Source organism: Leptodactylus fuscus, chromosome 8 (assembly GCF_031893055.1).
Source record: "Leptodactylus fuscus isolate aLepFus1 chromosome 8, aLepFus1.hap2, whole genome shotgun sequence".
In the NCBI taxonomy this organism is placed as follows: domain Eukaryota; kingdom Metazoa; phylum Chordata; class Amphibia; order Anura; family Leptodactylidae; genus Leptodactylus; species Leptodactylus fuscus.
Genome location: NC_134272.1, coordinates 90,309,809 through 90,323,112, shown reverse-complemented (window position 1 = coordinate 90,323,112; position 13,304 = coordinate 90,309,809). Strand labels below are relative to the sequence as shown.

Here is a 13,304-nt window from a genome sequence, read left to right as displayed (position 1 = left end):
ATGTACAAGAATATAACTACTATAATACTACTCCTATGTACAAGAATATAACTACTATAATACTACCTCCTATGTACAAGAATATAACTACTATAATACTGCTGCTATGTACAAGAATATATTTCAATGCTACCTCCTATGTACACAAATTATAATATTATGGTCATAGATCAGTACTAGGTAGCAGTCTAAAAGTGAAAAAATTGTGTGTCAAAGCAGTTTTGTAAATTTGCCATTGTACGGTGGGTAATAATTGCATTTCACCATATATTGGCCCCAGACAATGGATTCCTCCATAGGGCCACAGGCCCCTCAGTCCGTCATTGAGTATTATCCAGTCTGTGATGATATTGAGATGACTTCTATAGAAGGATTTCTCTCTATAGAACAAAAAGTGTCAACATGAAAGCTACAAGATTTCAGTATTATTTTTTAATATAGTGACACAGAGATATTGAGACGAGAAACACCATAATAGTAAGACATTTCATATAACAGAATCTGATGTATCTTGTAGGTCTTATTTGACTACACATTGCCTTTAATTAGAAATCTGTGAAGACGAGTATCTTCTCACACTGCACATCTGCACATTGTATATCTGACGCAACGTCTAGACCAGGGGTAGGGAACCTTCGGCTCTCCAGCTGCTGTGAAACTACAACTCCCAGCATGCTCCATTCACTTCCATGGGAGTTCTAAGAACAGCAGAGCAAGTATGCATGCTGGGAGTTGTAGTTTTGCAACAGCTGGAGAGCTGTACGTTCCCTACCCCTGGTCTAGACTTTGTTGTCCATGTCCCGTAACATTTGCCCTTTTGACTTTAGTCCATAATTTGTGATCTTTTCTCTCATAAGCCACTTGTGAATGTAGAACTTAGATGGTGGTGGACGTATGTGCCGACGAGGACATGACAGAGAGGCTCCGGCTAAATCTGGACAGTCTATCCTTGCTGATAATCCCCTTGTTGGCAAGTATCGTCAGGAAACTGTGCCGAAATTTGTGTCCTATGAATGCATACAAGATTGGGTTAATACAGCTGTGGGTGAATCCAAAAATTTCAGTGACATACAAGGCGGTGTCTAGATGATTTCTTAAGGCGCACGTCTCGTTGATATGTCCAGTTCTCATTAGAGAGTCTACCATGACGGTGATGTTATAGGGGAGCCAGCAGATCAGGAAGACAAAAAACACAGCAAGGATGACCTTCATAGCTCGGTGCTTCTGACTATTTTTGGCCTGAACAAGGGTCTTAATGACAAACCCGTAACAGAAGACCATCACTAGCAACGGAATGAAGAATCCCATCACAAAGCGTCCAACGCGAATGTTAATCATCCACGTCTCGGTATTTTCCTCTAAATTCTCATGACACACGACCCCTGCGTAACCGGCCAAAAACACATCTCTAAACCAAATGGTTGGAATGGACAGGCCGACGGAAAGGATCCAGACGGCAATGGTGATAAACTTCACCCAGTGCTGCTTCCTCGTAAAGAATTCGGTGGCATGGACAATGGCCATATACCGGTCTACGCTTATACACGCCAACAAGAAGATTCCGCTGTAGAAGTTGACTTCTTGTAAGGTGGAGATGATTTTGCACATGGCGATGCCAAACACCCACTGACTGACCTTGTACGCCGCCCAGAAGGGGAGCGTCATGGAAAAAAGGAGGTCGGCAAGGGCCAGGTTCAGCAGGTAAACGTCTGTGGAGGACATCTTGAGTTTGTTGTAGCAGAGGACAAGGATCACAAGGCTGTTGCCAATTATGTTGAGTAAGAAAACAATGGCGTAAATCACAAGAACTATGTATTTGTTGGCCGGTGGTGAAAACAAGCATGGGGAGGCATGAGCGGGGGGGATGTAGGTGTTGGCGTCCGTGAAAGTGTCATAAAGATCTGTGAGGTCGATAAAGATGCTCATGTTTATCTTCTGAACCTGATGGGAAAGAGAAGTAAAAAATGAATAGGCATAAACCCATTACGTGGCTTCTTCTCAGTTCTACCAACAACACCGTGGGGAGATCTCCTGGCAAGCACATGGACCCCATTATAGTCTATGGGGTCCATGTGGCTTGCAAATGCGTTCAGTAATCCGTCCCCATGCAGACTCCCCCCGAACGGATTACCAAATGCAGATGTGATCTAAGGGTAAAGTTGCAGATTATCTTCAGGGAACATCCAAAAGAAAGAAAAAAGTGAGCCCCGAGGGGTTGTCAAATACAGTGCAGGAAATAAGTATGTGACCCCTCGCTGATTTTGCAGTCTAGAATTTTACGGGTCGGTTCATTTCAACAGTGAGAGATAGAACATCAAAAATAAAATCCAGAAAATCACATTGTATACATTTTAGAAATGTATTTGCATTTTGCAGAGAGGAATACGTATTAGTGGGATGATCTGCTCTCAAATCTCCAAAAACCCCTTTGCAATAGACAAATTGCTGACAACCCAAGGTGTTGTGTATACCCAGTTATATACAGGAACGACACGTGAATCCTGAGCAGACATGTAGCGTGCAATCACATTGTGTAACCGTATACTAAGTAACTGTGAGAACTTCATTACAACAAGATGGTCAAAACTTTAGCAACATTAGGGGTATTTCCATCAGTGATAATACACATGGGAATCCAGTCACTTCTAGAAGAGAAAACATACCCGGACACGCCGAGCCAGCTGGATGGTTATTTGGATGCTCACATTGTCCTTATATTAAGGCTTGTGCTCCCCCCACTATACATTTATAGGAAACCATTCACCCCCTCCACCTCTTTGGATCCTTAGATAGACACTGATCCACTGATTTCAACGCACTTGGATTTTTTTTCTCTAGCCCCCACCGTTCCTGAGCAGTCAGTGCTATTAATTTCAGCACCCAGTATGCTAATTAAGCTCTTAACTGTCAAGTGGGCGGTCCTAGACCAGAGTAGATAGACAGAAACTTCCCACCTGACAGTAGGGAGTCTAATTAGTATATCAGGCACTGAAATTAGAGCTGATTGCTCAGGAATGGTGGGGCCAGAGATAAAATTCTGAAATCAGAGGAGCGGCGCCTATTGATGGATGAAAAAAGTTGGCGGAGATGATGCATGAGTTTCTTCCCACACTCCAAAAACTTACTAATAGGAAATATAGATTGTGCAGGCTATATGGGACTGACAATGTATGTAAAGCGCTGCGGAATATGTTGGTGCTATGAAAATAAAAGGATATCAATAAAATGATCCGTATCGGGGTCTACAATGGTGCTCTTTAATATGTTGTCCTACAGGTGATGTAGGGGCGCACAACACTCTCTTGTTTAGCATCCTAGCATCTTAGTTGCCTTTGCAGCAGCTGCCTTGCATTGAGAGCCTTGTTGATCGTCTTGCACGTTAAATCCTTCTACATCTCTCATTTTAGGTTCACCCTTTATTAGAAATGTGTAAAGTATCAGGATTGTACATCTGTCTATTAATGACCGTGCACCATTTTTTGGCACAGCTGGAGCCTCCCTCCTCCTCCTCCACCATTCTCTTAAGTTCCAAAAAGCGTTTTGATGTCTTTCAGGCTCTAAAGAGTTAATATTTGTTTATAGGACAAGACAGGGACTGGACAGGACGCATTACCACACAGATACAGGCGTTGCACAAAGCCCATGAATTCCTGACACAGATGAAGAAACTCGCTGTTGCAAAACAGAAGGGGTTAATTTCCTATGAGGTGTTTGCGTCCAGCACCTTTGACGGTTTGTTGGAGGCTTGTAGATTTTTTTTAATCCAATTGACTCCTCTGTAAATTAGATTTTTTATTTTAGATGCAATGAAATGATACAATTTATTGCAGAATTGTAGATGCCTTGTTCAATACCATTAGGGTGTGAAAATCTGTTTCTTGCATACAGATTGGGTTACCAATGTGAATCAATTTCTGCAAATATCAGACACCTCTTAACTTTTTGCAACAAATCTGCCTTATGTGAACTACCCAAAGTTCTGGGCCTGTGACCTTTCAGGGTCCCGCGCACTCCTGCTTGATTCTCTCTATGGTGCTGATATCAAAACTGCAATTCTTTGTGAAATTCTCCGCAGTGATGGAGCAAGCTCTTCTTCCCTATTACAGTTTGTTTTTGACTTTTAGATCCCAATATATAAAAATCCCCCGTGGCAGGTGGTGGTCACGTGATCTCAAACGTCAGGAGGCAAGTCCAGGACCCCTGCCCCGGTACTAGGGATTGCAAAGAGCTGCTCTTGTTCTTAAGGTCTAATGGCAAGGGAAAGTAAGAAAAGCATTGGATCACTGCAGAATCCGAGCAAGAACAGTCCCTATGAGCCTCTAAGTGCAAGGGGACTACTTTAATAAAGGAGGGACAAAACCCCTGATATCTTATCAATGCTATCACTTTTTAAAGGGGCTCTATCAGCAAAATTTATCTGTATGAGCCCCACATATGCGTGAGTAGCCTTTGAAAAGAAACAAATTCCTCCGGCAGCTCTCCGATAATATAAAATGTAACTTTTAATCAAGAAACATCATAAAATGACAAAAAATTGATGTCGATTGCAAAAAAATAAAGAAAAGAAGAAATATATAAACCCTAAACCCTAAAAATCGCAGACGCATTGCGGAACCATCGTTCCTTCCTCAGTGAGTAGAATGACCTGAGTTAATGTAGGTTTCTGACACGTCAAGGCTTCCGGTTATCAGAGTAATTGGAAACCACCCTAGTTACTAATGAAATTCTTTATCACCTGGACCTCAGCTCTAGTAGCTGTATAAAGAAGTTAGTAGAAAACACCTTCACTGTTATATCCATATCCCACTACTAAATCCTAAATCATATCATACATTTTGTTATAAGATAAAGAGGGATATAAATATTCAATATCATGCAGAGAAATTGCTCCGACTAACCAAAGATATACAGTCCTATGAAAAAGTTTGGGCACCCCTATTAATTTTAATCATTTTTAGTTCTAAATATTTTGGTATTTGCAGCAGCCATTTCAGTTTGATATATCTAATAACTGATGGTCACAGTAATATTTCAGGATTGAAATGAGGTTTATTGTACTAACAGAAAATGCGCAATATGCATTAAACCAAAATTTGACCAATGCAAAAGTATGGGCACCTCAACAGAAAAGTGACATTAATATTTAGTAGATCCTCCTTTTGCAGAGATAACAGCCTCTAGTCGCTTCCTGTAGCTTTTAATAATCAGTTCCTGGATCCTGGATGAAGGTATTTTGGACCATTCCTCTTTACAAAACAATTCAAGTTCAGTTAAGTTTGATGGTCACCGAGCATGGGCAGCCCACTCTCAAATGATCTGAAAACAAAGATTGTTCAACATAGTTGTTCATGGGCAGAATACAAAAAGTTGTCTCAAAGATTAAACCTGTCAGTTTCAACTGTGAGGAACATAGTAAGGAAATGGAAGACCAAAGGGACAGTTCTTGTTAAGCCCAGAAGTGGCAGGCCAAGAAAAATATCAGAAAGGCAGAGAAGAAGAATGGTGAGAACAGTCAAGGACAATCCACAGACACCTCCAAAGAGCTGCAGCATCATCTTGCTGCAGATGGTGTCACTGTGCATCGGTCAACTATACAGCGCACTTTGCACAAGGAGAAGCTGTATGGGAGATTGATGAGAAAGAAGCTGTTTCTGCAACCATGCCACAAACAGAGCCCCCTTAGGTATGTAAAAGCACATTTGGACAAGCCTGTGGACTGTTGAAACAAAGATTGAGTTGTTTGGTCATACAAAAAGGCGTTATGCATGGCGTCCAAAAAAAAAAACAGCATTCCAAGATAAACACTTGCTACCCACTGTAAAATTTGGTGGAGGTTCCATCATGCTTTGGGGCTGTGTGGCCAATGCCGGCACCGGGAATCTTGTTAAAGTTGAGAGTCGCATGGATTCCACTCAGTATCAGCAGATTCTTGAGAATAATGTTCAAGAATCAGTGACGAAGTTGAAGTTACGCCGGGGATGGATATTTCACAAGACAATGATCCAAAACACCGCTCCAAATCAACTCAGGCATTCATGCAGAGGAACAAGTACAATGTTCTGGAATGGCCATCCCAGTCCCCAGACCTGAATATCATTGAACATCTGTGGGATGATTTGAAGCGGGCTGTCCATGCTCGGCGACCATCTAACTTAACTGAACTTGAATTGTTTTGTAAAGAGGAATGGTCCAAAATCCCTTCATCCAGGATCAGGAACTGATTAAAAGCTACAGGAAGCGACTAGAGGCTGTTATCTTTGCAAAAGGAGGATCTACTAAATATTAATGTCACTTTTCTGTTGAGGTGCCCATACTTTTGCACTGGTCAAATTTTGGTTTAATGCATATTGCACATTTTCTGTTAGTACAATAAACCTCATTTCAATCCTGAAATATTACTGTGTCCATCAGTTATTAGATATATCAAACTGAAATGGCTGCTGCAAACACCAAAATATTTAGAACTAAAAATGATTAAGATTAATAGGGGTGCCCAAACTTTTTCATAGGACTGTACATGGCCCTTTACTAAGAGGTAAGTATGGGTAAATTCACACTACCTGCGTTTATTGTGTCCCTACATACGTTTCTAGTGAAACTTCCTAGAGCATAGTCTCCATTATTAACAATTAATCCTGCAGCTATCCCTACCGGTAATAGAAAATACTGCCGACAACACTTTTATCTTAGTCTCCTACTAATAACTTTAACTGTTTTTCCGGAGTGAAGACGTTCGCGAGTGTCCTGCACATGCTCGCGTAGTTCTAATGATACTTAGAACTACAACAAAAATGGCGCGTGCGCAGTGTAATACGTAAAGCCTTGATGACTAGTACGTGTATTACATGAACTATTTGGTGTAACAGTTCTGCTTTGGCCATTCCTGCCTCCCCTTGTATGCTTCTCCTCCTTATCTTATTCCCCTCATGTTATATATCTATACAGTGGCATAACTAAAGACTTCAGGGCTCTGGTGCAAATTTTTGTCCAGGTCCCCTATTCCCTCCCTACAGCGCATTCTTGATAGTGACAGTTATGGGTGCTGCAATGGTATCTCAAATACTTGAAAGGGATACAACTACAGTACCCAAATAATAATAATACGGTGAGTGAGCAATGTAGTGCCCGGCATGTACACAATACTGGGAGCTGTCTGGTGTGGAAAACATCTGATCTGCAGGGTGCTAACAGTCTAAGAGATGTAAGAGATCAGTGGAGATACAACACCTGCGGAGAGCACCGTGACTCCTTCACTATTTACATTGTACAGTATCTGTTTTATAATCACCATGCAATGTTATTACATCCAACTAATAGTGCACAGCTGCTATAAAACAGATGAGGTGTGATGTGATTACTGAAGTGGCCCCACACAGTATTACATGATCCACAATGGCCCCACACACAGTATAATATACTCTACAGTGACCCCTGCACAGTATAATATGCTGCACAGTGGCCCCATGCAGTAAGATATATTCCACAATGGCCACACACAGTATAATATGCTGCACAGTGGCCCCCACACATAATAATATACTCTACAGTGACCCACACACAGTGTAATATGCTTCACAGTGATCCCCACACAGTATTATACGCTTCACAATGGCCAAACACAGTATAATATGCTGCACAGTGGCCCCCACACAGTATAATATGCTGCACAGTGGCCCCCACACAGTATAATATGCTGCACAGTCATCCCCCCACAGTATAATATGCTGCACAGTGGCCCCCACACAGTATAATATGCTGCACAGTGATCCCCCCACAGTATAATATGCTGCACAGTGGTCCCCCCATAGTATAATATGCTGCACAGTGGCCCCCACACAGTATAATATACTGCACAGAGGCCCCCCACAGTATAATACGCTCCACAGTGGCCCCCACACATGATAATATGCTGCACAGTGCCCCCCCCACACCCACCCACAGTATAATATGGTCCACAGTATAATAGGCACCACAAAGGATAAAATACTCCCAGGACCCCAACTGGAGCTGCTTTGGGTGAACCCCACAAAATTTGATGAATATTCATGAGGTTTGATCCTCAGTGTCGTTGCTATTATTATTCTCCGGGGTCTCCTCAGACCCCAGAATATAATAAGTAGAAGCCCAGGGGAGAGGAATAAGGATAAGAAGCACTTATATAGCTTGACCTCTTCTGGGCATCCTCGCTCCGTCTGGCTGTTTTTACTTGGCTGTGGGGCTGTTGTGAGTGTGAGGATGTTGGTGATAAGATTATCACTGCAGATGGACCAGTATTGATAGAACTATCACGTGGTCGCTCATTGTCATCATTCTCGCCCATACTCATTAGTATCATTCTCCATGTATTCTGTTTTATCCACTTAGGGCCATTGTATAATAGTAGAGCGAGGCGGGGACACTGTCTATGGTCCTGTTCACACTCTAGTCTTGTGTTTTCTCTCTTGTATCCGCAGTATACTCTCTGAGTTATTAGTATGGGTTATGATATGAAACTGTATCACTGAAATTTCCCCATTGTGGGACTATTAAAGGATTATCTTATCTTATCTTATATTCAGTGAGTGCATTTGCATTAACCTGAGTCTCATAATCCACCGTCTATAATTCTGTGCGCTCTTGTAACAATGGCGCAGTCTTTATTAGCTCAAGGCTTTATACATTGTATCAAATAAAAGTTAGATTTTATTTCTCACGTTCTGTCGATCTAGTTGTTGTTTAGTGAGATAGATCGGATGGGGTGTCAGTGTCAGATCTCTCGGATCCCCAGAGATCGGGAGAACGGGGAGGTGAAAGGTCTGCATCTCACTTTTTGTATTGTAGCCACATTATTTATATTCGGTTGTATGGGGGGGGGGGTATTAAGTGCATCATGTGCTATTATTTGTGGTGTTTTGGTTGTATTTGGGGGGGGTCACTGGAGACTTTTATCTAAATGGTTTGAAAATATAGGTAATGTTGCAAATATAGTAAATATAGTAAAACAAATATATAAAAATTATATAAGACTATGTATTATATAAAAAATAAAAGCCAAAAACATTTGAAAAAAAAAATGCAATAAAAATACCTGAAATTTATAGCAAAAAGTGTCAGCCAGGCAGAGCTTACCCAAGAGGACAGCCCAGGGGGCACAACTTACCCACCTCCCATATTTATAACAAGATCTATATTCCTATGTATAAGAATTCATAAAAATATGTCACTGTATTTTGCCCCCCCCCCGGTCTGTATTTCCAGTCCTTCTCCACCCCATGTCATATATAAGTTATAGTAGGATGATCCCGGTTACCTTATGGCTCCTCCAGCGGCAGCTGAGTCTACACGAGACTCTGGAAAGAAATGATTGAGAAGAGGAACTGACAAGTCATCGTATGGTTCTTATAAGGGGGAGTGGAATGGACCAAGGATGTGGAAATCCTGCGAGTAGCTCATTGTCTTATCACATCACCTCCAGGAGGCGCCTTGTGCAATCATCACATCTACTGATATCTATAGGTGCCCGCAGGTTGTCACAATGTATCAGAGGATTTCACTTTGCTGATGTCGTCTAGACAAATTTCCTGTAAATTGCCCAATGAGCCTTACGGTAACGCACCACTGACTATACGTCTTCACAATTACTGTATCTTTTCCAGAGAAAGCTGGGTGACAAGCAATATGGCTGCCATTACAAGGGTTGTAACTGGAATCCTGAAAGTGGAGACTCTTTGTAGTAATAAATCTCCTGCAATGCACAATGGTTGGATTCTTAATAATCACTGGGAATGTTCGGGCAAAAGTGGAAGAGGAATGTGAAACATCAAATTCTTCTTCCATTTCCATCCCTGAATCTGTTGCTGATTTTGCGATGGAATCCGCCATAACATCACCTTGGAATTCAGACCTGTGAATGGACCTTATGCTTCATTAGGATTGATAACCATTATTGGGATTGTTGTTCCCCATCATTGGGACTTTTACCCATCATTGGAATTGTTATTCATCATTGTTGCCCATGATAGAGATTCAATTTCTTACCCATCATTAGGATTGTTGTTGTTGCCCATCACAAGGATTGTTACCCATCATCAAGGTTTTTACCCATCACAGGGATTGTTACCCATAGTCAAGGTTTTTACCCATCATTGGGACTGTTGCCCATTTTCCAGAACTGACAATAGTGTGATGAGTATAGTCAGTCAGTCTTATTGCTTATATCATTATCCATCCCATTTTGTCACCCGACCTCCCATCAATCAGCAATTTTTTGGAAACCTGTAAATATTCACTTTCCCAATAGCACCACCACAGGTCAAATGAAGTATTACACAGTGGCCACTGAAATGAATGATCTGGCCATATAATTCATTGAGCCACCAGGTCCTCTGGAGTATTCACTATAAGCTCTCCAGTGGACCTGGAGCATTGTTACTTCCTAGGGGCCACACATGGGGCATTATTACTTTGTGGGATTATCAGCCTGCAAAAGAAATGATGATTTTTTGCATTGCATTAGCATTGTAATGCATTGCATTAGTGATCAGACCCCCTGGGGTTCAGAACCCCTAGGGGGTCTAATAAATGCAAAAAAAAAAAAAAAAAAAATATAAAAAAATATAAAAAGTATTAAAAATTCAAATCACCCCCCTTTCCCTAGAACACATATAAAAGTAGTTAAATACTGTGAAACACATACATGTTAGGTATCCCCGTGTCCGAAATCGCCCGCTCTACAAATCTATAAAAATATTTTTCCTGTTCGGTAAACGCCATAGCGGGAAAAATAGTCAAAAGTGCCAAACTGCCTTTTTTTCACTGTTTTGATTCTGATAAAAAATTTTAATAAAAAGTGATCAAAGCAAAAGCACTTCCTGAAAATGGTAGAACTAGAAAGTACACCCGGCCCCGCTAAAAAAGACGCCCTATGCATCCCCGTACACTGACGTATAAAAAAGTTACGGCTGTTGGAATATGGCGACTTTTAGAAAAACATTTTTTTAACACAGTTTTGGATTTTTTTTTAAGGGGTTAAAATGTAAATAAAACCATATAAATTGGGTATCCCCAGGATCGTACCGAAACACAGAATACAGGGGACAGGTCATTGTGGCTGCACAGTGAATGCTGTAAAACCGAAGCCCGTAAGAAAGTCACAGAAATGCATTTTTTCTTCAAATTCTGAATTTTTTTTCCAGCTTCCCAGTACATTGTACAGAATAATTAATGGTGGCATCATGAAGAAAAATTTGTCCCGCAAAGATTAAGACCTCATATGGCTCTGGGAGCGGAGAAATAAAAAAGTTATGGGGTTTAGAAGGAGGGGAGTCAAAAATGAAAAACGAAAATCAAAAAATGCCATCGGCGGGAAGGGGTTAAGACTTTTTGACCTTCCTTGCAATATGACAATGGCAATCCTAATCAAGGGATAAAATCATTTTCTTGGTTCTATATGGAATTTCCAGCTACCGTTCCCTAAATCCCCAAAATATCAATACTGAGTTTTGAAGTTACGCAGGTGGATTCATAGCTATCCAATGATCCCCGAGGTGTTTCTTTCATTATTTATTGTGTTCATGTTTTTAGCTGACTATATTAAACGTTATGTTTTATGCTCATTTGGAATAGGTGATGTCAATTGTATCAGTTTAGTACCCAGAGGACTACTTATGTGGAGGTAATTAGATCTAAGATATAACAGAATATTTTATGTAAATACTGTAACAGGACAAAAAATCAAGATCCCCAAACCACACTGTTTGGTCACCTCTCCCCTTAGGTCTCTTACACACGACCATAGTTGTCTTCAGTTTATTGTCCATAGACTTTGGACCCATTCATCTCTATGTCCCCATACACACGTCCATAGTTGTTACTGATCAGTGTCCGGCCCGTACAATCCATCTGCCTATGGAGCCGGTCCTATTCTTGTGACAGAGATTCACCCATACAAGTATTTTTTGTGGATCGGTGATTGACATGCTGATGCAATGTTTTTGCAGATCCATTTTGCGGACAGTCTAGTCACATTGGGATCTCGTCCTGCAAAATAAGAGCCCTTACACAACTCCACTGATCCAGCTTAATACTTGGGGTAACTGATATGGCGATCAGACGGGACGCTTGTCATATGATGGGTCCTGTCTATCTTACTCTTCTGTCCACCTGAACACTCGCAGTCATGGGTTAGGGTCTCTCCTCTTCTTCCACATTGGGAGTGGGCACCATTCAATCTAGTAACCAAGACGCCTATATACTGATGGTCTATGGGGAGACTCTCCCCGACCCTCCAAGCATGTCTATGGACCTGTAAATGACTTTGTTTCTATATACCTATGATGGCGCCTGAGTCCTGGTGAATCATCGTTACTAAGGAAAATATATGGCATATATCAAAATATATAAACGTGTTCAGAGAGATAAACTACACCCACGCCCATGTTGTGGGGAACAACCTGAAATGGTCGACCATAAGAATAGATAAGATCACACCTTGTGTACGCGCTGCAACTTTGACTCTGACAACTAAAATGTATTCTGTAGGGGTTTTCTTTGCAGCAGTCATCTCATTTACATCATAGAGAGGATTACAATAGAAGATAACACCTCTATAGATAACACCACTGACGGACAGTAGATGATGTTACAGCTGTTCCCTGCACAGAACATGTCCTGAAATCTCCCCATAGACCTCAATGAGTTGGCTCCAGACTATGGCCATGACTATTGGTCATTAAATGCTATTAAAGGGGTCATCCAGTTTCTATTATACATGGATCAATATTAGATCTGCAGGGTCCGATGTACTGAGACAGCACGACTCCCGGTATTGTTGGGTTTTGGTGCAGCACTGCTCCACTGACGACAAAGACTCCCAGTATAAAACCAATACTGGGAGCTGCGTTGCATTGATAGTACTGTGGGCCCATCCTAAGAATAGACCATTCATAGTAGAAAAGTGGATAACTCCTTTAAGAGAGCATAGGAGGAGAAGCTCAGGCAAGATGGCCGCTCCCATAATCATTTACAGAAAATAGAGAATGAAAAAAAACTACAATTAAATAATAAAAACAGATTAGAAAAAAGTGACCGATTTCACCTGGTTTTAATAAATAATTTTTTTTTAAAAGTGGTGATACATTCCCTTTAAATGACTATAGTCGAGGTCCCCTCCCTTCCTATAGACTTACTCAGCAGTTCTCATGACTTACCACTAGAAGGCGACAAACACTGGGTATGGGCTTTCTATTATTCTAATAACAGTAGTTTACTTCTATGTTATAGTCACTTGAAGAAGTCGCCGACGTCTGGAGAGTTGGTCAAATCCT

At 41.2% G+C, this 13,304-nt stretch overlaps 1 protein-coding gene across 1 annotated transcript; it reads right to left on the bottom strand.

The window, feature by feature from the left end:
* Positions 1–876: 876 nt before the first annotated feature.
* LOC142217465 (C-X-C chemokine receptor type 2-like) lies at positions 877–9,317 on the bottom strand. Its single transcript, XM_075285714.1, has 2 exons — positions 9,290–9,317; positions 877–1,941 (listed from the first exon to the last, which is right to left on the bottom strand). The coding sequence occupies exon 2, from the start codon at positions 1,924–1,926 to the stop codon at positions 877–879; it is 1,050 nt and encodes a 349-aa protein (XP_075141815.1). The 5' UTR covers positions 1,927–1,941; positions 9,290–9,317.
* Positions 9,318–13,304: the final 3,987 nt, after the last annotated feature.